This window comes from Ambystoma mexicanum, chromosome 8, assembly GCF_040938575.1.
Source record: "Ambystoma mexicanum isolate Mex_15411 chromosome 8, UKY_AmexF1_1, whole genome shotgun sequence".
NCBI classification, from domain to species: Eukaryota; Metazoa; Chordata; class Amphibia; order Caudata; family Ambystomatidae; genus Ambystoma; species Ambystoma mexicanum.
In genome coordinates, this window is record NC_090929.1 from 464087886 (window position 1) to 464115567 (window position 27682).

Sequence of the window (27682 nt, forward strand, 5' to 3'; positions counted from 1 at the left end):
GTCCCAAGTCCCAGGCTGCGTGAGGGGGGGTGTACTGCAGAAGAAGCCATCCTGTCCTGGGCCAATCTGGGCAGGCGTGGATCCCAGGAGCGCCGCTCCACCCAGGTAAGGCAGGACCTAGGTGCCGTGCTTTAAGTGGGGTGGTAAATTTAAGGGGGGGGGCTCTTGTTATGGGGCATGGCCTAGGGCCTAAGCCACGCCCCCAACAAGAGCTCCCCTCCCAATCCTTAAATTCAAGGAGCCGTGGTTAAAGAATTGCCTCTCCTTTTGTTTGAGTAAAGAGCTAGCACGTAGTGAATGCATGGTTAATGGGCATGTTAGCTCTTTACTCCGAAATAAAAGCATAGGCTAGCCATCCCAGCCCTCCTGTTTCGGAGTAAAGAGACATTGCACAGCAGGTTTGGCATTTTCAGATATTTTTTGTTGGGTTTTTTTTGTTTTTTTTCTAATCCGAAATGCTGACACCTACATGCAGCCGTGTAACCGTGCAGCGCTCGGCTAAACGGCTGCCTGAGAGGTAGGTGTGGCTGGGTGAGCCCCAGCAGGGCCCCCGCTCGGGAGCCCATCTCAGAGACGGCCGTGGCTTGGCCCCGGCCGTCCTAAAGCCCTGCCTAGGCAGAAGCAGCGGTGCAGTGGTATCGAGTCAACTACGCAAAAGGTCTCTAGTGATTACTGATCTACCACAACAGGGTCCGACTGGGCCATAAAATTGTCTCAGGCACCAATGAAAAAGTGGCCCACAGTTGCTAATGGCTATTCATTCCTTTTGTGACACTGTTTGAATAGTAACCAAGGAGGGACTTTTTTTAATGAAATGTGTGCATTTTGAAGAATATTTATTCAGCAACACAGGTCAAAACAGCTAGCCGCATAGTGAATCAAACTGGCCCAACTTGGCCACGAAACGGGCCCACACCATCATTGTGTGTTTTTTGGTTCGGCCATCGGTCTATTGCCCTATAGGCCAGCTCTGAGCCTGTACCACAGTGAAATGCCTGCCCCTGGAGACGTGCTGGAGCAGCAGTGAGGGTGAGGAGCACGAGCCAACAACACCTGTTTGGGAGCGAGAAGGACAGCAACTGGGACATGAACAAATGAGGCATTGGGTCCACAAGAGACCGAGCACAATCCTTGCTGGGTGCTGCAGCCTTCTATGTTGAACAGTGTGTTGCAATGTCATGAAATGGTTAGAGCTCATAGAGCACCCCTTGTTAATCTTGGCAGGGTGCTGCACGATTCTCATTCCCTCAGAGCCAGGCATTCACTCAAGCTCACTAAAGGGCTGAGAGTGCAGTGCACATCATGTCATCGCTACAGGGCTGAGAGTGCAGTGCACATCATGTCATTGCTACAGGGCTGAGAGTACAGTGCACATCATGTCATCGCTACCGGGCTGAGTGTACAGTGCACATCATGTCATCGCTACAGGGCTGAGAGTGCAGTGCACATCATGTCATCGCTACAGGGCTGAGAGTGCAGTGCACATCATGTCATCGCTACAGGGCTGAGATACTACAGGGCTGAGAGTGCAGTGCACATCATGTCATCGCTACAGGGCTGAGAGTACAGTGCACATCATGTCATCGCTACAGGGCTGAGAGTGCAGTGCACATCATGTCATCGCTACAGGGCTGAGAGTACAGTGCACATCATGTCATCACTACAGGGCTGAGATACTACAGGGCTGAGAGTGCAGTGCACATCATGTCATCGCTACAGGGCTGAGATACTACAGGGCTGAGAGTGCAGTGCACATCCTGTCATCGCTACAAGGCTGAGAGTACAGTGCGCACATCCTGTCATCGCTACAGGGCTGAGATACTACAGGGCTGAGAGTGCAGTGCACATCATTTCATCACTACAGGGCTGAGTGCAGTGCACATCATTTCATCACTACAGGGCTGAGAGTGCAGTGCACATCATTTCATCACTACAGGGCTGAGTGCAGTGCACATCATTTCATCACTACAGGGCTGAGAGTGCAGTGCACATCATGTCATCGCTACAGGGCTGAGAGTGCAGTGCACATCATGTCATCGCTACAGGGCTGAGAGTGCAGTGCACATCATGTCATCACTACAGGGCTGAGATACTACAGGGCTGAGAGTGCAGTGCACATCATGTCATCGCTACAGGGATGAGAGTGCAGTGCACATCATGTCATCACTACAGGGCTGAGATACTACAGGGCTGAGAGTGCAGTGCACATCATGTCATCGCTACAGGGCTGAGAGTACAGTGCACATCATGTCATTGCTACAGGGCTGAGTGCAGTGCACGTAATGTCATCACTACAGGGCTGAGAGTACAGTGCACATCATGTCATCACTACAGGGCTGAGAGTACAGTGCACATCATGTCGTCACTACAGGGCTGAGAGTGCAGTGCACATCATTTCATCACTACAGGGCTGAGAGTGCAGTGCACATCATTTCATCGCTACAGGGCTGAGAGTGCAGTGCACATCATGGCATCACTACATGGCTGACAGTGCAGTGCACATCATGCCATGGCATCACTTTGTTGCTGGACGTGAACGGTGTAAGGGTGCCAGGCCTCCCACTGTTCTGCCCAGCGTGCTTGCTCTGTGCACAGTTAAGAGCGCAGGCCTGGGGATGGACCAGACAGTCCAGTGAGGGCCCTTCGGAGAGGTTCAACCAGTCCAGTGGTGTGTGAGGTGGCGTTCGATTGTGGGGCCAAAACATCGCATGGCTACTGTGTGAATGAACTCCGGTTGTAAGCCATTTACTGTTAATTGGCATGTTTCATCATGATTGCTTGGCATACTCCCTCCCTTCGCAGTGGATCCGGGGAGGATGGGTGTTGCGAATCTCCCTCCCGGGCCTGGGGATAAACGAGTAGCTGCCGGCGCCGGGCTGAAAAAACTAGAGCCACATTCCACTGCCGCCCGCTTTTTCCTTGAGTTCCTTATTTTCCTCACCTGGCTCCTTTCCTCGCCAGTTTGATACTTACCCTGCACTTCCTGGATGCTCGGGGTCCTTCTCCCTTTCCAGGCTTAGGGTACTACAATTGTACTATGTCAGTCTTCTTAGCACCACCTGATATGCAGTCTTCTCCAACCTGCTTCATTGACCTCCCCTACTTCCGTGATCTCGCCTCCAAGCAGCTCTCTCTCCTCAGAATCACTCCATACTGTGCCCCCTCTTCCTCCTGCTGTGCCCCCCTCTTCCTCCTGCTGTCGCCCCACCTCTTCCTCCTGCTGTCGCCCCCTCTTCCTCCTGCTGTCGCCCCCTCTTCCTCCTGCTGTCGCCCCCTCTTCCTCCTGCTGTCGCCCCACTTCTCCCATCTTTATCTTACATATTTCTCACCGCCTCTTCTCTGCAGGTCGCCTCCTATTGTCTAGGTGGTCTCCTGAGCGCGTTATGTGCTCTGCCCCTTTCTATCATGGGTCCACACGCCGAGCCAATATCCGGGGCCAGTGCCATCTTGGTTTTAATGTTCATGGATGCATGCTGTGCTAGTCCCTGTGTTTGCAAGTATGTTTTTCTGCATGTGGAGCTAGGCAACAGCAATCGGCTCAGCTTCAGGTGGGATTACTTCTCCTTGCGGGTTCCCTCCTGTGCATTGGTGGATCAGAGGAACCCCAGCTGCTCAAAATTTGGCCTGAATATCCGAGTCCCTAAAAGGGGCACATCTTGTTTATGCAGCCCATTGACCAGTCCTTGAAATGCATCATGGGAAGTGCAGTGTAGACCAGGGGATCCATCCAAAACTGCTCTGGTTCGCACATCTGTTCTGGGTTGGGGGGGGAGGGGGTACGTGGCTTCGTGGTCACTCATTGGTCACTCCTTCCTTTACCCTGGCAGCCTGGCAGGGTTTGGCGTCCCATACTCGGTTGAGAAAATCCAAAGTAGACGAGATGTTTTAGTTTTTTACTTTATCAACCAAAGGAAGTGGTTTAATGTGAGTGTGGTAAACGAACTTCATTTGCTATAGTTTGCAGACCACTAGGGATACAGAAAGAAAATACAGAGACATTTATAGTGGGATCCTTTGTTGTCTTGATTCTGGTCCATGGACTTAAGTGTAATATGAGCCAGCTGGTAAAGTCTCTTTCCGTGTTTTTTTTATCTCTTTATTCAATTGTAATGTATAATATCACAGGCATCTTGGTTGATTAGTATTCTTAGATGGGTGATTTATCTCAATTTCCAATGCAGTGGCAAACACTTGTATTGCTTTTTGTTTATATGTAAATACATCCGCATCTGGCTCAATTCTGTCTAATAGGTTTTGTATCCAGAAAAGCTCCAAAAGATGTTAGATTGTCCAAATGGTGAAAGGTCTCCCGAGGATTTGCAGGGTTCGAAATGGCTGGGAGCCATGTACCTCCTATTTCTACCATAGGGGAGACCGGTTAGGTTGAAACAAGCAGCTACCAGCAGCTACATTTGGCTCCACAGGCCAACTGGTGCCTTACAAACATGCTTATGTGACATTAACTTTGAGTGTTTGAGAAGGTAAAAAAATAATAATTAGGACACAGCTAATACATATTTCAACATAATGGGTCATACACAAGGGCAAAGAGTTAGTGTCTCATGTGGAAGTTAGAGTTGTAGTGTGCTGTATACTTGCTCCTGGTTCCCCAGTGGTAGCTCCTGCCTGCTAGGTGATGTCCGTCATACAGAAGAGTTTTAATTCCCGCTTATGGAATCTTAATTTCGACCCCTGAATTAGTAATCGTGAGCATCACATCATCGGTAAACCCTATATACATTGTGGCGGGTCGGAATGAGGGGTCGGACACTGTAAGGACATTTTTGTGGTTTTTAATGAAATTATATTGATAAGGACTAACTTTTCCTGTTGCTAAAGGGTTCACCCTACCTATCTAAAAGAACGAAAGGTGCTCGTCGGGAAGTCCTAAAATAATAATGTCCTCGGTCAAAACAGAACTTTACCTGATCCTACCACTGAGATAAAATCTTAGACCCATCTAAGAGAAGATCCTTTTTCTCTTGGGCTGGGGATTTCTTCAATAGTCTCTAGATGAAATGTCTGTTTCACCTGTTTCCTCTTTATAATCCTCTTCAATAAAGCCTGGATATCTCCTCCAGGAGCTCTTTTAATTCTTTGACACCCCCCTAGGTTGTCTGCTTTCGTTAAGGATATGTTATGGCCAATGAGACTTTACATACTTTTGCACACTCTTGCCTCTTCTTTTATAGTCTCTCAATTCACCCTGATTAGATTACGTGGGACTTGATGCCCTTGTGTAATGGCTTTCTCCTGGGATCTTTCTTTAGTGTGTTCTCTTCTATTCACATTCTCTCTTGGTACTATAATAACATATTTCTTAAGACACGGCTTTGGGTCATGTTTTCTCCAGTCCTCCTCTCTTGGCTTATGAGACGGTATCCCTTCCTCCGAGGGTATTTGTCTCCAGTCTTTCTCTATTACCCTTTTGGGTTTATTTGGTATTCGCTGTACCAGGTCTCCACACTGCGAGTTAAACCCTGTTAGTCCTTGTGTCTCTTATTTGGTACTAGGACGAGTTACACTCTTCATGCACGTTATTCCCCTCGCAGGGTTGCTGGTTATTGACTCTAGACACCTTTCGCATTGGTAATTCAACAATTGCTTTCCTCTTGACTTATCTTTGACTGGACTGGGACAAATTGTACTCTCCATGTGTTCCTTCACTGGCTGCCTCGTGCTTTTCCCATGTTCCTCTGTACCTTCAGGCAAGTATAGGAAACGTGCAGAGCTGGGCACTCACTTGGGTATTCTTCTCGGTACTCTGTTTCCTTCTGCTCAGCTTTCATCTGTGTCCCAATCTTGGCTTGCCCTTGGGTTGCTGCCTTCTTCGGATGTGGGCGACATGGAGCTCCACTCGCTCCCAGCAGTGATGGTCTTGACGTAGTTGTGTGGGCACTTTGCCCACCACAATTCGCTCGTGATCACGCCGCCACCAGGTCCTGGACACCTCTTCTCTCTTGGGCAGTGGTTTCTCCAGGGTTTTACGCGTCAGTCTCCTGGTGTCGCACTTTGGCGATCCTCGCCTGTTCGATAGTCACCGGCTCCGCAGCTAGTCTCTGGGTGCAATCACGTCAGGGGGCTTCCCCTGTGTCCAATATTCTCTCTCCTGCTTGCCTCTACTTGTCTCATTTAAGTGCAAGACTTTTCTATTTATTGGAGCCTCAGTCTAATAAAACTAGACTGTTCCTCGTGTGCCAACAATTTATTTAATGCAATCAATCTGTCTGCCCAGATGTTTACCTCCGTATTTGTGTGAGAAATGGTTTGATGTTTGGATGTCTTCCGAGTGGTCCTTGTTACATGTGCGAAGCAGAGTGACTTGGGACAGTGTGGAGCATTGTGGAAATAGGTTGGCAGCCATTGCCTCATTATACATGTTAGCAGTTAATGGTGCCACGTTTGGAGAAGATGATGCATAGAAATGAAATGTTAACCTACCCAGACCTGGTGAATTCCCTAAAGCAAGATTTAAGATGGCAAGTGGGACTTCCTCTTTGCAAATGGACTGTGAGGAATGTCTCTACCATCTTTTAGATTTTGCGAAGGTAGTAAGGCTAGGAATGATTCAAGTGCCTCCTCCTGTTACTACTGAGGGGGTGTAAAATCCTCATAAATGAACCATAAAGTATTTACTGATTAACGGGCTGCAGATTTCCTTCTGTGTTTCACTTCATGGAATGTTTTACTCTACCATTCTTAGCGGTCAAACTACATCAACTTGAGAATGTCCTCTTTGTCTCTTCCGCCCCAGTATTTGTTTGTTCTTGGTAGTGACCACTCCGTTTTCTCTGTATATGGTTTAATAATCTCATATTGTCTGTTTTCAGTCTTTTTTTCTTGAATGATAAGAACCCCCTTGTGCTTCTGACTCCAAAGGACTGAAAATGCTATTCAATTGTTTTTGCTTTTCCTGGTCTTGCTTTTTGAAGTTAGTCGATTTTGCCAGAAGGACGACGCACATACCTTCTGCGCGTGTCCAGAATTATGTAGATAATCTGTTATCACAGAGCTGGTTTTTACCACGAATTCTTTATTTTTAAGGAGAAATTGATTGGGATTCCAAGACTGAGTGAATTGTTGAATGGGTAATCCACTGGGGACTGAGTTGAGAAATATTTGGTCAACATTTGCCTCTATTATACATTGAGTACTCTGTTTGTCAGGGTCAGATCTATGTACGAGTAATCCATGTGTGCTACTAAATAAAATATAGACTCTTGATGTGGGATTAGCAAATTTCCATAATCTATGAGCCCCAGAGAATCGATTAACTTTAGTAAAATGTCTTTGTCCTTTCGCTCCCTGTCAGCTGTTGAGCCACTTCAATCAAATGTACGATCTAGACGGATATCCAAATCTCCAACCACTCTTCGAATTTTAGATCCACGAGTATTGAGAGCCTTGTCTGCATCTCCTAGGACAGTGATGGATGGCCCGTAAAGGGAAGATCTACATTAACCAGAGCTAAGGCCATATCTGCCACCTCAAATTGAGCCATGTCCCAGCACGGTTCGTCGTGTGCTCTGTGCAGTACCAGTGCACCACCCCCAAGCTCAGCAAACGGTGTTACCCGAACTGAAGCTGCCAACAGTACATCACTGCTCTCTTGCACTTATCCCGCTCGTTCCCACTAACTCCCCCCCCCCTATCCCCTTTTCCTTTTCAGATCCGCCCGGGGACCACTCCGTGATAGTGGTGATAGTGTGCGCTACAGATATCCTTTAACATTAACATAAACATAGTCTGTCCCGGATGTGAATACTAGCTCTCCTTGATTTTTTGGTGTGGCAGCTGTGCACTGCTTGGCCCACCCAACCTCTACACACTTTGACTGCTTTATCATTAGAGGTGTGGCTTTTGGGTCACCACTACATCGTTGCTTTCCTTTTTAGAGATGTCATTACGCTTTTCCTTTTGGTGAAACTATTTCTCCCATTCTCACTCCAAGACGCCATCTGCAACCCATGACTATGTTAGTAGCAGCATCATGTATCGGGTAACCCAATCTGTCCCATCGGCCCCCTGTTAAGAGAGCCCCGAAGCTTAACCGGTGGCCTTGGATAAAGTGATGTTTTGGGTATTTAATCACGCGAAAGGCTCTGCTGTATAAGTGCTTTCAGGGGGGAATAGAGGCGGCTGCATAATCTGTCTATATGGAAAGCGCTTCACTCTTCGGCCCTGCTTCCAGTTGGTAGATGTCCCCAATTGGTGAGGAGGGGAGGGTGGATCATTTTCTCTGCATGGCATCACTTTCAATGTGTTCTGAAGCTCTGCACCTTGCGTGTAATAAATAGCATGTCTGTATAGACATGTTCTTCGTGTTTTTCTGGCCATTACATGATTATTTTGTGATGCTGTTTTTCAGCTGGATTTCCTCTTCCGAAGCTCTGATGTCAAAAAGGATTACAAGAGCCTGCGAGTCCGGGATCTCGGGCAGAGCAACTCTGTGCGTGCTATTGTCGAGGCTCACTTTGACCCAGGTGAGTGGACCAGCTCAGGGAGTAGTTCGAGTCTGTTGCTCTGTGAAGGGGTGCTCATGCTGCTCTACACTGGAGCTGCAGTTGGGAGGTGTGTGGCTCTTTGGTGGAATGCTCCTGCTGCTCTGCGGAGGCGTGGGGGGATGAGGGTTGCATGTAGGTCGCCTCAGACTTGCCTCGGGAGTGTTCCTGGCGGTTTGTAGGAGAGGTCCTTGTGGGTAACGGGCTGGGATTACGTGGTTTCAAGAAGCGAAGGGGAATCCAAAAAAAACATGAGTTCAGTTCAACTAAGTCTATTAGGGGCTTTACAGAAAGGATGGGCAACTTCAGTGGGTAATGCGGATGGCAAACCATAAAAAAAGTTTCTTTAACTCCGAATGTGTCCTACAAGGAAGTCCCTTCAGATCTCTCTCCGGCTTCACTTAGTCTCCAGCACTCTTGCAGAAGAGAGCAGAAGAGTGTGTCTGTGTCTGTGTCTGTGTCCCCGCAATATCCCCCAGATGTGAGACGGGTTCATCAAGTGATAGACTAGGTGCTTCCCTGTCTTCAAGGTCCGAGATGCTCATCCAGGCCCGCCTCACCTTTCACCTCACTGAATTACTTCCCATTCATTCCTGCGTGCCTTGCTCTACCGCTGACCTTGGAGCAGTCTCTGGGCTAAGCTACCTTATGCTCTGCCCAGAGTAGTTCCTTCTTACACAACTAGCAGCTGGATGTTTCCTCACTGTCTTGCTCAGATGGCCCTGTACCACTGAGGGGTCATCACCCCCTTTCTGTCCTAACTCTTCCTTGCTTTTGCCAACTTTTCTCCCAATCCTGGCTGTTCCCCCCCCCCCTCCTTCCCTCTTGTTTCTTCTTACACCTCTCCCTTCCCGTGGCCTCCACTCCCCGTGCCTTCAGCATTCTTGGTTCTTCTTGCACCTCCACCGTCCCCTGCATCTTCTCGTTGCTCCTCACCTCCTGCAGCTTCCCTTCTCCTCCTGCTGTACCTTCAGGTCTCTCCTCCTCCATATCTTTCCACTCATCCCTCTGTACCTTCAGGTCTCTCTTCTCCCTCCTCCACCTACTACACATCAGAATCTCTCCAGAACTCCCCATGCATCTTCCACTCGCTCTCCCTTGCTGCCCACCCCTTCACCCTCTGCCTGCTTTTGTAGTGCCCCAAAGCCTTCCTTTTGGCCAGGCTGCATGCTATGGGGTGCAGTTGTAGCAGGTCAATATTGTGTCCATGGAACTCGTGAGCCGGTGAAGCATCATAGGTTTCCCTTTGGCTTGCCCCAGCCCGCCCCGTGGCCTGAGTGAACAGGCCGGTCCACCTTCTGTAATCCTTTCTGTTTAGACGTGTGCAGAACACTCATCTGCAATACCCAACAGGGACCATTGGTGGGGGGTGGACACAAGTACCATAGTTCAGCCCGGGGATGTGCCGGATGCAGAGAGGTTCCTGCTTCACCTCTATTTGGGTGCCTTGAGCTCTGTCGTACCTGTTGGGGAAATATTTGATGCTCTGCAAAAGGGGGAGCCTTGCAAGCTGTCACGGCTATGTTTGAAGAGAGTGTTAAAGTGCCAGTAAGTGGAGTCAGTGCTCCAGATCAGATTTTGTTGGAAATAAATGATTTTTTTGGGGGGGGGGAGTAAAAAAGTAATTCCCATTCCCTTTTATGAACAAATAAAAATATCTTAAGTGTAAAACAGGCATATTTGTATAACATTTGTTTTGCATCGAATTATTCAAGCACATTTAAAGCTAGGCGTTTACCTCTTCACGTTGGGCAGTAAGTGTAGGTGTTTATTCCTGTGGCACTACTGGTCCAAACATACCCATGAAGATGTGTGGGGGAAAGCAAGGGGGTGTAGGCTCCTATGGTCTCTGCTTCCTATTTATTCCTGGGAGTATTTTTTTACTCCCTATTCTTCAATTTTGGGATTATTTGCCTATATGTAGAGAGTAAAAGTGGCTGTTGCCACCCCTTATTTGTAGGCTGAGACAAATTCCACTCTCAGGGCACCATATCAGGTAGCGGCCCCCTGAGTCGGCCCACGCCAGACACAGAACCTTGTCACAGCGGTTCTCTGGTGTAGGGTTTCCCTCGGTGCTGTGCAGGGGAAGTGAGGGCCTGCTCTTGGGGCTCTGCACAGCAAGGCACAGGACCGTGTCACAGTGCTTCTCTGGTGATGGGGTTGCCCTCGGTGCTGTGCAGGGGAAGTGCAACTTTGGAGAAGGTGGTTATCTGAGGGCCTGCTCTTGGGGCATTTGAGTAAATACCCCTCCAGTGCTTCTTTGCATAAGATGTGCAGGTTGGGAATCTGGCGGGGCCGACGGCCGTGTTTGCTCTACAACAGAGGGGCCAGTTGGCAGTATATGACTGTTAAAGCTGGGGGGGGGCACCTGCTGCTCTGCAGCAGAGATGCAGGTTTGGATTGTGTGACTTTGTGAGGCTGGGGTTCTCCTGCTGCTGTGCAGGAGGGATGCAGAAGGAGATGTCTCTAGGAATGTGAGCTGTAGGAGGGGTTGAGGAGGGAGGGGGTCGACCGGGAAAATTATCGGAAGGATTTCCAGTTTGAAGGTTTTTATTCCTTGAGATTTCATCGATGTACAAAGCTCACCCACATGTCTTCTTTGGGTCTCATTCATGTTTAGCAGGTTGCCCCAGGTAACGCAGTGACTGTGATTAGACTCCTCTCTGCCCTTTATTGGGTACCAAAGCGACAATCGCACAGGTGCAGCCACTGTCTGTGTGTGGCTTGTCAGTCTAGCGTTAAACATCAGTCTTTCTCGTTTGAATGCCATAAACGTCTGGGTGAATATCCCGGAAAAGGGGGCAGAAACAGCAGGTGTCCTTTTGCCAGGCTAAGCATCAAGTTTGAATACAAAATCCCTGTTTGTCTATAGAAAGCGCCATTAAAGCACCTTGTTTCAAAAAACCAAAAGCCATTATACTTTTCCATCCCAATTAGACGATGACTTTTGTCCTTTTCTCTTTCTTTCTTGGGCTGCATTTCAATATATCTCTTAACAATTTCCAGTTCTTTGAAATATTGTTTTTAAAAGGTGCCTTCTCGATTTGCTTGAGATTTCATTTTAAAAATGTAAATTGCTTGAACTGAACAGTTGGCTCCTTTCATTCGCCTCGTCATGAGCACCTGTTTGAAATGTAAGAGCACATTTTGAAATGTGTCTCCCGGAACGTGGATACACGTCTCCTGTTGCTTGCACAGGAATTCCATTTATTTGCGCAGCTGAGACAACTGTGTCAGGTTTTTCGTTATCGTGCTGTTGTTGAGTGGGAAGATTGCTGGCGTGTAAACCTTGGGGTAGTCCTGTACTTCCATATCCAGCCTGCAGTGCTATGGTGTGCTAAAAGCATTTCTGAAGCTGAAGCTGAAGAGATCTTCCTGGGAACAACCTATCATTAACATGGCTAGAGTAAGGTTTTAAGTTAGCGCTTGAAGACCAAGAGATGAGCAGTGGTCGAATCAGACTGGGCACAGTTCCCAAGAGGCCTAAAAAGGAAAGGCCGCCCGATGGCTTATATCGGAATTTCGGCATTGAAAGCGAGCAAACAAAAGATTGCAAAATCCTAATAGGTCCATAAGGAATACATGTGTTCCCTGAGAAAAAGTCCCAAGAGCGAGAGGGCTTTAATATGTGACCCTTACCTTCACTGTTAGCCATTGGACAGAACGTAAGGCGGGGGTAACCTGAGCTCTGTGATTTAATCCCATCACCATAGGGGCAGCTGCATCTTGCATCATCTGTAGCTTGTAGGTTGATGAATTTGGTAGACGTAAGTACGTAGAATTGATACGATATATTTGGTTTGTATCGCACCCATAGACAATTGTTTCAGAGCGCGACGAGGCAAGGGAGGCGAAACAAGGGGGAACAAAACAATGACCTTACTAGGCCCAGTGACATTCAGAACGTGCAAGTGCATGGGAGAGGGAAGGGAGAACGTGTGAGGGGCAGGGGAGGAGTGGAAAGTTCTGAGCACGTTATGGAACAGGTAGCGTGGCCAGCAGGTGGTAAGTGCAAGAACATGGTGTAGACAATGGGTGTCTGATAAGTGCTAGAAGGGGAATGTAGGGTAGCAGATACAGAACCAAGTGCAAGGGTTGCCAGGAGGCACTGCGGTTGTGTGGCTGGGCGGGCAGGGATCTGGGATCTGGGTGCCGAAGCAGACAGATTAGCAGGGGAGAGGAAGAGCGAAGGCAGAAGCAACGAGGAAGGTCTTGAGGTGCTTCCGGAACTGAAGATGGTTCTCCTCAAGTTGCAGAAGTCCAAACAGCATGAGAAGCACGCTTTTGCCAGCTGGACCCTATGTGGGGTGGGATGTGGGGGGGCAGGAGCGGTGGGGATCCAAAATGCGACAGAAGGATGCCAATTGAAAGAAGTTGGTTTCAGTCACATGGCGGATCTGATGGGCTAAGGATAGAGCGGAGTCTACCAAGACTCCTAGATTTCAAACCGGGTTACCTGACATTGGAGATGCACCTAAATGAGGCGGCCGTATTTAGACAAAATAGACATATCCGCATCCATTAAGGAGCGAAGTTGATCTGTTACTACACTGAAGAACCTCCGTCTTTAGGGGATTGCATTTTAGCCTACTCTGGTTCATCCACGAGCTCACCTCCTGCATGCAGTCTAGGTAAAGAATGTTGATTGTGTTGTAACAGTCTTAAATACCCCATGACATACAAGCGCAGGTAACCTGTCACACTGCCCCTCACCCACAACAAGAATTTGCTGCAAGCCCACTGACATACACCCCTATTGCCCACATGGAGATGGGGATCGAGCGGGTCCTACAGGCCCAACCAGACACAAATCACACCGGCACATATCTCCTCAAACCCATATTCGAAGGGGAAGGGGGAGGGCTTTTTGTGTTTCCGGGACCATCTTCTCACCTATCCTCAGATATACACCAGGAATTGCCATCACAACCCAGCAATTCATCAATGCCTCAAAGCACAACAGCGTCAGGTGGCACGTTTAAATAGCAAATGTGTGCCCTACAAATAACTGATGACAACATAATTCATATAAAGAGAACTCTAGATTCTCTTGGGGACTGGCGTCAGCTGCCTAGAGGGATGTTAGTTTGTACTCTTTGCTCAGAGACTGGTCCAAGACTGTGACATCAACTGAGAACTCAAGGTGTCCCTTGTCCTGCCTTTTCCCTTTGCTATCTGATGTGTGTGGGCCTGGAGTTATGGTGGAAAAGAAATAACTACAAATAGCAGAACTGCTTCAAACCTGGCATGGGACAGCTTGAGAACTCTGAATAACTCCCGAGACCTCATCACACAACTCGACGAAAGGTGGTAGTGCGCATGCCCAAAGCTTCCATGAACTGAAAAGAAAAGTCACCATTGGCTAAGTTGCCTCAGCAACACTTAATAATAATAATTTAGCATTTATATAGCGCTACGAACCCTCAGGCATCTGAGCGCTGTTTATTATTACCCATAGTGTGTGGTACTCATTTATTGACCTCGGAAGGATGAAAGTTTGAGTTTGGCCCTGCTGGGATTCGAACCTGCGTCAGCAGGCTCTGCAATCTTGCCAATCATGCTGTGAATTTTGCAGTCCTGATCGTGCGCCTGGATTCCTGCAATTTCTAAACAAGCATTGGCAAAGTCAAGAGTTGCAACTTTACAAAGGGAACCCCTTTGGTCATGGTGGCCTTTTTGCCAGGTCACAAACCGAGAGACTTGGGAGGCGGTTTTCATAGGTGAAGGAGCCCCACTATGGGAGGTAGTGCTGTGCTCCGTGCGCACTCTATGCGCAACCATTCTCCCGGTTCAAGGGCTCCTTTTCTTTTAATTGTAACGTCCTATATGTTGATAGCAATATCCTCAACTCCCTCTGGTGCTATAGTACCATCTAGGAGCCCAGAGCAGTGATTGCTCTAAAACATCGCCATGGGCCGAAACCAAGTAGCTTTGCTAGGTGATGCAAAAGTACTACCTGGTAGCCAACACCATACCAACCTAGGAGACCAAACAAACTAAGTTTGGTGCTGAAGTGCTGCATAGGAGCCAAAACTAAGGGTGGTACTAAAGCAGCGCCTATGAGCCAAAACGTACTTCACTAACTGGCGCTAGACTGCCACATATGATCCAAGACTATTTGGCCTCAATAGGTCATGTCGAAGCACCACCTATAACTCGAAACTAATCCGCCCAACTCCAGGCTTCTTTCACTGCCTCTCTGAAGTGTAAAAGACACAGGATTGTTTTAGGGCGCCCAGCGGTGGAGCAGATTCCTGTCTTCCAATAGGAGGAGACCGACCTCCTCAATCGTGGGGCCTTGCATCCAATGCATACGTGGCTATTGAGGGACTTTTTTGTTGACACCTTAGAAGCTGGTACCTCGCAACCTAATACAGGTTATGTTAGAATATTTAGGATTTTTTTTAAATTTGGGCGGATGAATATTTAGATCTGACGTTGCATCGAAGTAAGCTACTACGGAGACACAGAGACCCTCAACTTGTGCAAAGTTGTATGGGTTAGGTGAGCTTACGGATGTCAATGCGCCGTAAAATAAAGAGATGAAAACATCTTGAAGTAGCTGTTTTGAGTTCTTTTTAATTGGATGTTTTAAAGTTGTAGCCTTTATGGATGACACGTGTTTCGGCAGGATTTACATTGCCTTTTTCAAATCCAGGCCTGATTCAGTTTCTTAAATAACAGCATAATGCAAGGGAGAGCGGTAAATCATGGGGTCAATCCCACCTCATTCAAAAGTGTCCTCCGCGGTTTGGCTGGTCCGCCAATGCATTCCTTTAAATTACTCGGGCAATCCGATCAGCTGGGCACATAATCGGTGCACCCTATGACACCCTACTCTCTCAATGGTCCCCGAGGGCGTTCAACCTACCAGTGCTTTAAATTCATACCAATGATATATAGAGCACTATATAATTGCCAAATAACATAACACAACAGGCCCAGACTGAAAATAAGCCTCTTGGAAAGAAGCTTACTCTGAACACTGGTCCAATTGGGTGTACAGCGTCCATTCTCTTCATTCAGTCCTGGCTTTTAACTGAATCACGATTTGCATTGTGGTACTTTTTAGTTTTTTCATTTTAAAGCTGTGGGTACACAGCTTGCAAACACCTATGGCTGATGTCATGCATAAGAATAGGGCAACCTTTGAGTTAGACTATACATAATTGTAACGTATGAGGTGTACAACTACATTCAGAGAATTAGCCTCGAAATCAAATTATTTTGCAGTGTTTGATGTACACCAAAAAATCACCCCGTCTCACAATCACGCAAACACAACAAAGAACGAAAACCAGGCAAGAGCAGGTTCTGATCAGCCAGTTGGCCTAGACAGGCCCTATTGAGATGTGATTTTAATGAAGCGCAACATATTGTTTATGAACCTGTGTTGAAGCTGACCGCTCGCATGAGAATAAAGAAACGTCGTGCTCTCACTGCTCCTCACTCTGGCTGCCTTTTCTAACCTTCCCTTCTTCACGCAGAGACCTCGTACACGGCATCCGATGTCCAGCGGGCCCTTCTGAAGCAGATGAAAGCCTCCCGCCGGAAGCCCATCCTGGTGAAGAAACCGCCCCAGGAGCACGTCAAGTTCATGGACTTTGGTGAGAATCCTGGTACATCTCTCTTTCCTTCCTCCTTTTTTCTGCTTGCCCGCTATTTTTGTCATCAAAGGCGTCAGCCTGAAGAGCAAGGAGAGCGAGAAGGAGGCCGAGCGGGCTCTGTCTCACCAGGACCCCTTTCATCGCCGATCCATTCAATTTCCCGTAGTTTATCCTTTGCAACACTGACACACGAAGGATACTTTTATCCTCTCCCTAAAAGGAGATTTAACCCGCAATGTCTGACGCAATAGGCATTGTTAAATCCTTACCTTTTTACAATGATCTCAAAAGGACTTAAATGGGAGAAGCTAAACCTTACTCCTCTCTGCCTGGTATCTCATTTTCAGACTGTCCCTGAAATGTCTTACATTTGCGCTTGTTTCTTAAAGAAGGGTAAGTCGTGTGGGCAGGACACGGTTACTTCCGCCAAGGTTTTTTAGAATTTTGGGTTGGGGTTGCAATTGAGGAGTGCCTATGCCCTATGCCACCTGCAAAGTTACCTGAGTGAGATCAATCCAGCGTGCACTGTCGCACACTAACCCAATTATGTATGAACCGTGGACAGCTGCATTTAATATATTATTCTGGTTGTCTTAGACTTGTGTAACTCATTCGTTTATCTGGAAATGCATACGACTATACAGTATACACAACGGTTTATAATCCAATCCTTGGATCATAGGTACTCCATTAGTCACGTGCATTCTTGTAGTCTCTTAAACACCAGCCCTATTCTCTTAACCCCAGCCAATGTGTGTCTCAACGAATCTCTTTGCAATTTACTGTAGCGTTTACTCTTGGTTGTGGCTGTCATTCCATTGACGTCAAGGCTTGGGTGCAATATCCGGGTTGGAGACAGGTGACTGCCCCAAACATAGCATCCCCACACTAGATCTTACCAGGTTTTATAACCAGGCTACCCTGACCGAAGGTCTCCAAGGGTGTCGCAGAAGTGCCTCCCTAATGCATGAGAGTTATATTGTGATCCTAGCGGAGGAGGGATGATTTGGCAGCTGCAATGATCATACTGGGGCTGCTGCCATGCGCACTCTCAAACCTAAGGACGGTTGGATTCCTCAACAAACGCACAATGGCCTGGTTTACACGACATACAGGGCACGTGGGTGAGCTGTCATTTCACAGTAGTAACGTCTACCAGAGGCACGTGTCATCCCAGAAGACTTTGCCCCGGAAGTGATGTGCATTGTCGTTCTGCAGTAATTAAGACCGGAAGTGCCGTGTGTCACCTGGTTGTAAATACCCGGGAATAGCAAATGCCCCCGAAATAAGTATTAGGAGCCCGGTACACTGGGAACCAGGCATTGCCGAGATCTCCTATAGGTTGACTCTTGGGATAAACCATGGCCTGTTTTACTCCTTGTGTTTGTGAATTTGTTAGTGATGCAGTAATACCCTGTGAAGGTCTGTAAAAACAAGGTCCGCACAGGGCAGGGTTCTGCGAGAAGAGCACAATAAGCCATGTGAGGGTTAACGAAGGCAAGTAAAGTACTTCTAATAAGAAGTGAGCCATTTGAGTAGGCCACCTTTGGTCCTGGGGCTCCTGGTGCTGGAGGGTGCAAGAAAAATGGGAATCAAGGTGTACAGCAGAGAACCTCTCGTATGGGAATTGGGGAGTCCGCAAACAGCAGGAGTGGGTGTAGATGGTAGAGAATGCCTACTTTATGGCAGAAACTACTCAATGAACCACACATCCATTAATGCCTCTCCTAACACCAACCTTTGACTTGATCTGTTCAAGGTTCTCCCCATTGGTTGATCCTGCAAGCCCAAAAAGAGCTTGCCTGTCAAGGAAGAACCATGCTTGCCAAGATTCGGCCTAACAGTAATCCCTGGCTCTGTGAGCTTATCTGGATATCTAGGTGGGGGCGTGCGGGGAGTCACAGACGGTGCAGTGCACTGGCAGTGACATGTCTCTTGCAGGGCTATTGCATGCTTTTAGTAATATGCAGGGATTCACTGTTCCCCTCCCTCGGCCTCCCCCTTAGCCTCTTCGTGGCTGGGAGCCGAGCCGCCTCGTTAACAGCTTGATGGAGTGGCTAATAAGGGTTTTCGCAAGAGATAAATGGGGCTCTTGCCTCCAGAGCATAATCTCCCATGGAACTGATGTGATTAATGCGATGTGGAGTCTGCAAAGTCTGGCAACCGCTCAGAATCAACTTATGACAAGTGGTTGTGTCTTATTCAAGATTGGCGGGTTGCGCTGGGTGTGATGTTTCAAACTAGGGGTTCCGCCGCTCCACCTTGAACGTCTGGCCTTCGTTTTGTGGCCATGCCTTTTAGGGAAGCGGCATAGTGAGCCCTTTTTCTGTTTCCATTCTTTGTAATGTCTAGACATCTGGCTGTGCGGCCACCTCACTGCCTTATATTCCTACGTCCCGTCCCCTTTCCTCCATACTTTTGAGACGGAATGTCCCAAAAGTATGGAGGAAAGGGGACTATGGACTATAGGAGTAAGGTAGTCACTACGGTGAGTAAATTTATTTCCATCCCACTGTCTGCATTTAGTTGTGCTATGAGCCAATTGCTATCTCCCTTGCATTTCAGACTGGGTTCCAGTGCTGTTTACCACCACAACCACCACCACAGCTGCCACCACCAGCAAATTAGCAGCTACAACCAGCACCAAGGCAGCCACCATCATGGCTACAACGCCACGGCCAAGAAAGCTCACTGCTACCACTTCAACCACCACAACTTCCGCCCACTTCTTGTTCCCAGTCACCACATTGATGCCCACTACTCGCATTCCCCTATTACCCACTGGCGGAGGCACACTGACCCTGGGAGCCACCACTAAGATAACTGAGGCCACTTTGGCACCCACTACTAAGCGACCAATCCCCACAGTGAGAATCGCCACCAGGAAACCATCAACCACAGTGACAGTCACCACCAAGAGGCCAGTAACCACTGCCATACCAGCAACCACACGGTACCGTCCCACCCGAAGACCACCACCAACCAAGAAGCCCACCCGCCCCTGCGACTCACATCCCTGCCTGCATGGTGGAACATGCGAGGATGACGGACGAGAGTTTACATGCAGCTGCCCAGCGGGTAAAGGCGGTGCAGTGTGCGAAAAAAGTAAGTTACGTTATTCATATTTGCCAAAACACACTACATTTATCCTAATGCTGTGGGTCACGGGGGTGTGCCTGGGAGAAGGTGGCGGTCATGCAGATCCATGGCGAGGAATGATGGCAGAAGAGATGTTTAGATTTAAATCCTAATAGCGCTTATTTGAATAGTCTTTTTAATGAGCGTACCCACTGGGTATAATGCAGCCTGGCTCAACAGCAGGGGTTCTGTGGTGGAATTCACATTATTGCCAACATGATATGTGCTCCCTCTAAGAATTTTGTTTCTTTGAGGTGGCCTTTTGAAATCTTAAAATATTCCTTTAGTATGCAGTGAACTGTCAGAAAAGCAGTAGTTCTTGCTTAAAGGGCTTATTTGACAATAATGCAACTCTAGGTGACCCACCAGTGGGCCAGCAGCAGGAGTACAACATGTAGACCCTGAAAACCTAAGATCTTGGGCACAGTGATGGGGGCGAATGTCTCTTTGCCTCAAACTGCAGAAATCCTTGCATTGGGACTGCTCGCCAATGGGGCATCACTGCATTTCTGTACAACATAATTGATGTACCCTTAAGTGCCAAGGGCGAGTATGCTCGTCCTTTTTCCACAGACTTGCATAATAGCCTGGCAGTTGAGGGGGTTTAAAGCCCCTGCATCTTGGCGTGTGTCCTGGCTCATCTTCCCTTTTTTCCACTCTCGTCCATTGCCTCCTTCCCTCCCTCCCTCCCTCCAGATGTGAAGTACTTCATCCCCGGCTTCGGTGGCAAGTCCTACTTGGCGTTCAAGATGATGAAGGCTTACCACACCGTCCGGGTGGCCATGGAGTTCCGGGCTGCCGAGCAGAGTGGGCTGCTGTTGTACAATGGGCAGAACCGGGGCAAGGATTTCATCTCGCTGGCGCTGGTTGGGGGCTTTGTGGAGCTCCGGTAAGTGGCCACGATCTTACCCACTCCAGGGAGATGCAGGAAGAGGGAAGGATGCTAATCATATACCTAATAGAGCAAAGTTCTTCCTGCGCTGGGTCCCACATTGAATAAGAGGTGGTGTGGTATACACTTCTTGCAGATCTCCAGTAGGGCATTCCCTGCCCTTCACCAGTCAGCTGGTTTTATGCAAGACTCTTCCTGCTGTAATTGATGAACGTATACAGGCTCACGTCCTATAGTAGCGTAACGTGAATGGAAGGCGTAAAAGCCTTGAGTAGGTCTTAACGCCTTCCATTCACACCACGCCGCATTTTCACACATTTGTATGGCGGAGAGTAGGAGCGGAATGCAACTTGCGTTTCCGACACCTCCTGCCTCTCCGCCTTACATATGCTCCTGCATTTGTACCGGCATGGCTTTTCATGCCATCGCAAATGCTGGCGATCCCTGTGGGTTCCACCTGCTTTAGGCATTAGCATGAAACAGGCGGGCCCCATAGGGGTCCATTGTAAATGCTGCCTGCCATGCCCGCATGACAAGCGGCATGTCGAGCATGGTTTAATTATAATTGTGAACACTGCTTACCATGGGTGCAGGGTAAGCAGTGTTCACAATTTAACCATCAGGCAGGGTTTATCGTAAATGTGAACGCTGCTTACTATGCGCACATACAACTTTAGCAATTAAAAATCAATGCTGCCTGGCATGCATGAATTACTGTGGCTATCCTCTCTGAACGGTCTGTTCTCCCAAGATCCTTTTCTGCAGTATAATGTGAGGAAATGTGTTCCCTGAAAGGGAATTGCATTGGCTGCATGCAGCCACCATCCAGTAGGCAAATTGGCGGCTCACGTGGACACAATTTCTCAAACAGCCTGTTATATAGACGGGGTTCTGCTGTAGGGAAGACCATAGAGATGCAGCTGGGGCCCAGGTATAGTCTGTCTTGCGCCTCACACAGATTCTTTATCACCTGGTTATTTGCAGGCGTAGCTTCCCTGCCCACCTGCTCTCTAGGGGAAGTGTATTTGTGCTGAAATTGATTAATGAGCAGACGTTCCCTGCCATCCTGTATACATGCATTTTTCAACAACATTTATGTTACTCGGAAGTAAGGCGCCTAGCTAGATCCTCGCGACGCTACTAGACAGACGCAGTGTGTGTCACGTGCATGTCTCATCTGTTTTCAAGGTTCAATACTGGATCTGGCACGGGCATCATCAGCAGCAAGGTTCCCATTGAGCTGGGCAAGTGGCACCAGCTGGTGGTGACTCGCAATCGGCGAAATGGAATGCTGTCAGTGGACGGGGAGGCCCATGTGAATGGCGAGAGCCCGTCGGGCACAGACGGCTTGAATCTGGACACAGACCTGTTCTTGGGAGGCGCGCCAGAAGACCAGATGTTGGTGTAAGTGTTGCTGTGTCTAGCCCTCCTTCAATGAAACGCACGTCGGCCCCAGACCAACTCTGTTGTGTTCTTTGGAGCCAGTAGACTAGTCCAATGCAGGCTTTCACATGATATGATATGATAGGTTATTTATAACGCGCTTAATGCCCAGAGGTTTCTAAGCAAGCGCAGACCCGGGATCAAACCTGTGGTGCTCTGTGTCGTCTTGCTTCCAAGGCGAGCACGTTGCTCCTGAGCTATCCCTCCCAAGAATTGACCTGCTGATCTGAAATGCCACAGGGTCCACAGTGGAAGGAATACAAGCAGAAAATACTCTGCAAAGAACTCTGAAAATGTATCACCTAAGGGTGAAATGTTTAGCCATTCCTAGCCTTTTCAGGTACACTGCTTTCCATTCTGGTACTCGACGTTAAGGAAATGCAGGACCTTTGCAACTTGACACTGGTCACCTGCGATTTCAGAAAATGCAATGACTTGTTATGTGGATATCGTGGAGATCATGCTTACACTGCTTTCCTTTTTATTAGTAAACATGGTCCTAAATTCCCTAAAAGTAACACATTAGCTGCCTCCATGTGGTTCATAAAATGCCACTCTAATGAGCACAGCATACCCCTCCGCCCCCCTTGAGTTCCTGGCATATCCTTATAATCTGCACGACAGTTCTCCATAGTGAGAAACTGCCTCCATAATCAGTATTTATTACATAGACCATTTGACCCCCCCCTAATAATGTTCTTCCATAATCGTGAAATTGCCTTACAAACGGCATAAGACTGTTCCATAATACACATGAAGTTGTTTCCAAAATCTGCATGAATTTCCTTCCACAACGTCCCCGAATCCCTTCCATTGATAGTCTGCATGGAATTTCTTATATAATGAGCAGGACATTGCACCTGTAATCTGCATGGACATGTCCGCCAAAGTATCACTTCATGGCCCCACGCTAGGTTTGTCAAATGAGCATTAAATGACATACCTTTGGCTGTGCTAATCTCCCAACCATCAGCTGGGCATTTCCTGTTAACCCATGTAGAAGTCACCCAGCAATTGCCATGATCTTCCTCCCTCATCAGGTCTCTTCTGTCCCAGCAACTTCTTACATGTGTGTGGCTATTGCAAGGGGCTGGAGTGGGAGGTGAGCCAGAGGTCTGCTCTGGGCTTGAGAGATGAGAGTTCTAGGTCTGCCAGAAGTCTCTCTGGCCAAGGTGTATAGAAGTGGGGAGGCAGGCGCTTGCCATTCAGTCTTTTATCCTAATTCAGACTGGCCGAACAGGATCAGCAGGGCCTAAAGCAGTGCCATAACTGCTCCTACTGTAGGTGTCCAGCATGTGCCAATTGCATCAGCGCACCCGTTTCTCTACCCCGGTATGGCCATTCCCAAATAGGCGGTCAAAGAGTTCCTCAAATTAGTGGGGTGATGCTATATAGCAAATGGACCAATCGAGCCTGTGCACCCACCTTCACCTCCTTCACTGGGACCAGCAGGTATTCTGTCGAGGCATCATAAGCAACACCTCTGTGGTGCCTCCCGCTCAGTTTGGGCAGCGCACCAGAGCCCTTCACTTAGTGCCATTACCAGAGCTGGTGTTTATCGACGCTAGGTTAGCATTGGTCTCATCAATGCTGGCTCTTGTTCCAAGTGATGCTCAGGCGCCATTACTGATCGCTAGTTCCACCAAATCTATGTACGTAGAGCTTCTAGCACTTTTTCCGATCACTAGTTCTGCACTGATAGTGTTGCTTCTATCACCACTGATTGCGATTTGTGTTCCCACCGTTGATGATCACTAGTGCTCTCACTTTACTCCTCTCCACCTCCTCTCTAGTGTGGCAGAGCGGACCTCGGTTAGCACCGGTCTGAAGGGCTGCATCCGGCTACTGGATGTCAACAATCAAGTGTACGATCTGCAGGAGAAGGGCGTTGACGTGTTGTACGGCAGTGGGGTCGGGGAGTGCGGCAACAACCCATGCCATCCTAACCCCTGCCACCATGGTGCCCACTGCCGTATCAAGGAGGCAGAGATGTTTCACTGCGAATGCCAGAACGGATACACTGGTAAGCAAGTATCGCGGTTTGGGTTTATAAGCTGGTATATCCTCGTCCTGGTATCTCAGCATGTTTCTGTGCATGTATACAACTGATCCAGTGTGTGAAAGATGCAACTGTGGTCCTGGTAAAGCAGAGCTTGCATTTCCATGAGTGGGAGCACACCTTTTTCTGAGTGAGCATGTGTTTTGTTGATGGACTTTGTGTTTGGTCAATGAGCTTGAAATCTGGAGACAACACTTTTAATCCATAGATAATTGTATACTTTGGTGGGCGGGGGCTCGTAATTTGCCATTGGATCTCTTGAAGTGAAGAGGGAGCTTGTAACCTGCCAGGGGAGCTTCTATCTTGGGGGTGGGTGCATTTAAATAGCTGAGCCGCGCATTGATCACTTCCTGTCCTTCTAGGTCCCACCTGTGCAGATGAAAAAAACCCATGTGACCCGAACCCATGTCATGTCTCGGCCACCTGCCTAGTGCTGCCTGAGGGTGGAGCCAAGTGTGAATGCCCAATGGGACGTGAAGGAGAGTTCTGCGAAAAAGGTAAGTGCGTGTCTGCCTCACACCGTCCTGGATATCTGCAGCTTCGCCTTCAGCTTCTTGGCTGCACACCTCGGTTCACTGAGTCGGTGACCATTATTGCTGTAGACCTTAGTCCGGTTTGGCGACAGGCCAGAGACGACCACGTATAAGCAAGAATCATAGCACTTGACTGGAGAGCTTCTCTGTGACCATAAAGGCTGCAGGCCAGAGGGCTCAATGTGTCCACGGGTAGCAGTAGTTCAGGCGCATGAGCTTGGTGTGCCAGTGAGCATCATTGGTGCAGGACTGGGAGCTCAGTGAGTGAGTAGCCTGATTGCAGCCTTGACATCTGTCAGTGAGCTCCACCTCCCTGGACTACACTTCTCTTTCTTTCTTTCAGTCACTGAAGAGGATCAGAGCATTCCTTTCCTCCCCGAATTCAATGGCTTTTCCTACCTGGAACTAAAGGGACTGCAGACCTTTGTGACGGACCTGCAGTAAGTATATGTGGCTGACTGGACTTGATCCGTCCTACACAAACGCCAGTTAAATGCCTGTGAGAATGCACTTTTCTGTGACCCTAGGGTGTAGAGGTGGGTTGGCAGTGCATCAGAGGCAAAAGGCCGGATGGGTAGGCTGACACTGACCCCAGGGGGACAGGCGACAGACTTGTACCGCTCTGTTAAATTCTTTGGGGTTCAGTTATATGCCCCCTAAGACTTATCTTTTTAGAATGTGATTCAATGCTGTTTTTTTCTTTTAGGGAGAAGTTGTCTATGGAGATCGTGTTCCTAGCCAAAAACCCCAGCGGTGCCATCTTTTATAATGGCCAGAAGACGGACGGCAAAGGGGACTTTGTGTCACTGTCCCTGCACGACGGCCACCTAGAGTACCGCTATGACTTGGGCAAAGGGGCCGCCGTCATAAAGTAAGAACCTGCTGGGCTTAAAGTGTTTTGAATGCTTAGCGGAGCAAGATCCTGGGGTACCACTTAAACTTGGGGAAATGAGTGGCTGTTATTCAGTAAAGAGCTGGCCAATCCCAATGGGAGCATGGCCTGGCCAATCCCAATGGGAGCATGGTCTGGGGCTGGCCAATCCCAATGGGAGCATGGCCTGGGGCTGGCCAATCCCAATGGGAGCATGGCTTGGGTAGGTAGGAAGCTAAAGTTTCTGCTTGAACCTGGGAAAAGGGGCTTATATAATCAATTAACCTTCTGCTGATGAGCACGTATGAGGGGGCAGAGGTGGCCATGAGTCTGGATACCACCACAAGTCTGGTATTTGCATGGCTGTCACTAAGTAAGGCCATGATCCTCAAACGGGGGCCCGAAGACTGTCCAGGGGGGCCCCAGACTCTTCATAAAGGGATTAAGATGACTGTTTTTTGTATTGCTTATATTTTCTTTTAAAAGCAGTCACCTAAATCCTTTTTTACAGAGGCTCCGTCCCCTCGGACATCCTTTGGACCCCTGGGGTGAGCAGGGGTTGGGGGTCAACCCCTAGGTGAGAGGAGGGAGCAGAAACCATATTTCTACTCGAGGGGAGCTTGATGGGAAAAGGTTTGAATTCCACTGCAATGATGTGATGGAATAGATCGCTAGTTCTCTGCTAGGAGTTGTTAGAAAGCATTCTGGGGTACTTACCTTAGTTTGCATATATGGATTAAGGTTGCAACAGATGGGATGGAGGTGCACTGACGGGGAGTTCCAAAGAGAGAAAAAATGGTTGCATTGGAGCAAGCGAGAAGTGAGCAATTTTGGGAACCTTCAGTACCATGCTAACAAGAAGTGAGTAGGACTCTGGTCACATGCCCTAAGTGAGCCCATGAAACTCTTTACCCCCAATGCAGCATGCCTGGAAGTTGATGTGCTGGGGGCCAGTGCGGAAAACACCATGGAAGGAGCGGTGCAATCGTATAGTTTGTTGTCAAATATAGGGCAGAGTGCATGGTTCTAAACTCTTTGCAACTTGAGAAAGGATTTAGCTGGAAGCCCCACATACATACCGTTGCAGCAATCAAGTCAGCGAGGGAGTCTAAAAGTTTCCTTTTTTTCCCCCTTCCAAACGTGTGTGCTTCACAGGCGCCATTAAGATCAGGACGGTATCCTCTATATTCTCTTCTTGCCCCAACAGTCGACCCCCCCCCAACCACCTACACACAGAGTGCAGCTCTCCTGCTTCTTCCATTGCTGGATACAAGGGCCCTCATCCAGTGGACAGCCTGCGTCTCCCAGAAGCACGTGTGCATTTAGAGATTTTTCCGTCATCAATGCCCCCACATATCTGGACCCTCTAGCACTTCTGGAGACAAGTCCCACTCCGTGGCCCCACCCTTGCTGATTCTCCTCTTCGTCAAGCATCTCCCTAAATTGGTGCGTTTAATGAAGAAGAAACTCCCCGTATAGTTAATGTTGACCTCTGCTCTCTGGATCTAGGTCTGCAATGCCGAGATCTGTGGGGTGTTGGACATCAAGGGTCCCAATGTTGAGGTGTGGCATATTTAGGCTCTCGCTGTCAAGTGCAGAACCCTCATCCACTTGATGTGGAACCCAGGTGCTAAATGCGGGGACCTGCATTGCATCATAGGGCCCAGTAAGAGGCTTGTAATTGGTTATTTTTAACCCGCTTAATACCCAGAGGTTTCCAAGCGCGGACCCGGGGATCGTCTTGCTTCCAAGGCGAGCACGTTGCCCCTGAGCTAGCCTCCCAACAGATCCCCTGCTGTCATAACCTTTGAATTGTGAATAATTTATACCGTGCACCGGACGAACTTAATCGTATTTGGGCGGGGAGGGGACTCTTATAACTCCCAAAAAGGTCACCCAATATTGGACTTCACGCTCCACATTATGAACTGGAGCTATTTGTAATCTGTGAAGACCCACCCTGGCATTCATTCCTTTTTCAGACCTTAGTCTTGCTAAGACATGCCACTTCAAAAGCCGCGGCACTGTCTCCATCTTCAGCTAAACCTTTCTCGGCTGCATGGAAAGGAAATCAAAAGCATTGAATTCAGGCACGTGTTTAATTAGAGACCAAGTTTTATTCAACTCGAAATGATTTCTGTGCTCCTGGGAAGCCGTGGCAACTGATTTGGGAGCCAGGCAAGGAGAGTAGGAGTCTCAGTGCTATCTGGAAATGTTAGTACCTATGGGTGCCCTCTAAGAGAGCAGCACATTCCTCACCAATACTGGACAGATATGGCAATCTTGGCCCAAATCTCTCCTGACCAGTGTCGTCAGCAAGCAAAATTCGCTGGACTTCTGTGGATGTGGCACAGCTAGAAATGTCCTCCATGGTGCTGCTTTAAGAAGATTGCCCCACCCCGTGCCTGAAGCTCAGGAAAGAGTAATGGACCTGCTTTTTTCTGGACCCACCTTGTTTGCAGCACAGGAAAATGAGATGAGAAAGATATGATCTGATAGGTTATTTATAACTCGCTTAATAACCAGAGGTTTCTAATCGCGGACCTGGGGATTGAACCTGTGGTGCTCTGTGTAGTCTTGCTTCCAAGGCAAGCACATTGCCCCTGGGCTATCACCCCGAGATGGCGTAGGAAAGTGA

General features: G+C 48.4%; 1 protein-coding gene across 7 annotated transcripts in view; it reads left to right on the top strand.

The window, feature by feature from the left end:
* The window catches only part of AGRN (agrin), an 835885-nt gene that overhangs the window by 758765 nt on the left and 49438 nt on the right, over positions 1-27682 (top strand). For 6 of the 7 annotated variants that reach the window (XM_069610068.1, XM_069610071.1, XM_069610070.1 and 3 more), the window contains 9 exons: positions 8369-8483; positions 15989-16120; positions 18674-19213; positions 19943-20135; positions 21327-21542; positions 23375-23604; positions 24003-24137; positions 24517-24613; positions 24880-25044. In XM_069610068.1, coding sequence (XP_069466169.1) covers positions 8369-8483; positions 15989-16120; positions 18674-19213; positions 19943-20135; positions 21327-21542; positions 23375-23604; positions 24003-24137; positions 24517-24613; positions 24880-25044 — 1823 coding nt within the window. The remainder of the gene's footprint in view (positions 1-8368; positions 8484-15988; positions 16121-18673; positions 19214-19942; positions 20136-21326; positions 21543-23374; positions 23605-24002; positions 24138-24516; positions 24614-24879; positions 25045-27682) is intronic. The other variant, XM_069610069.1, reaches the window with a different exon arrangement.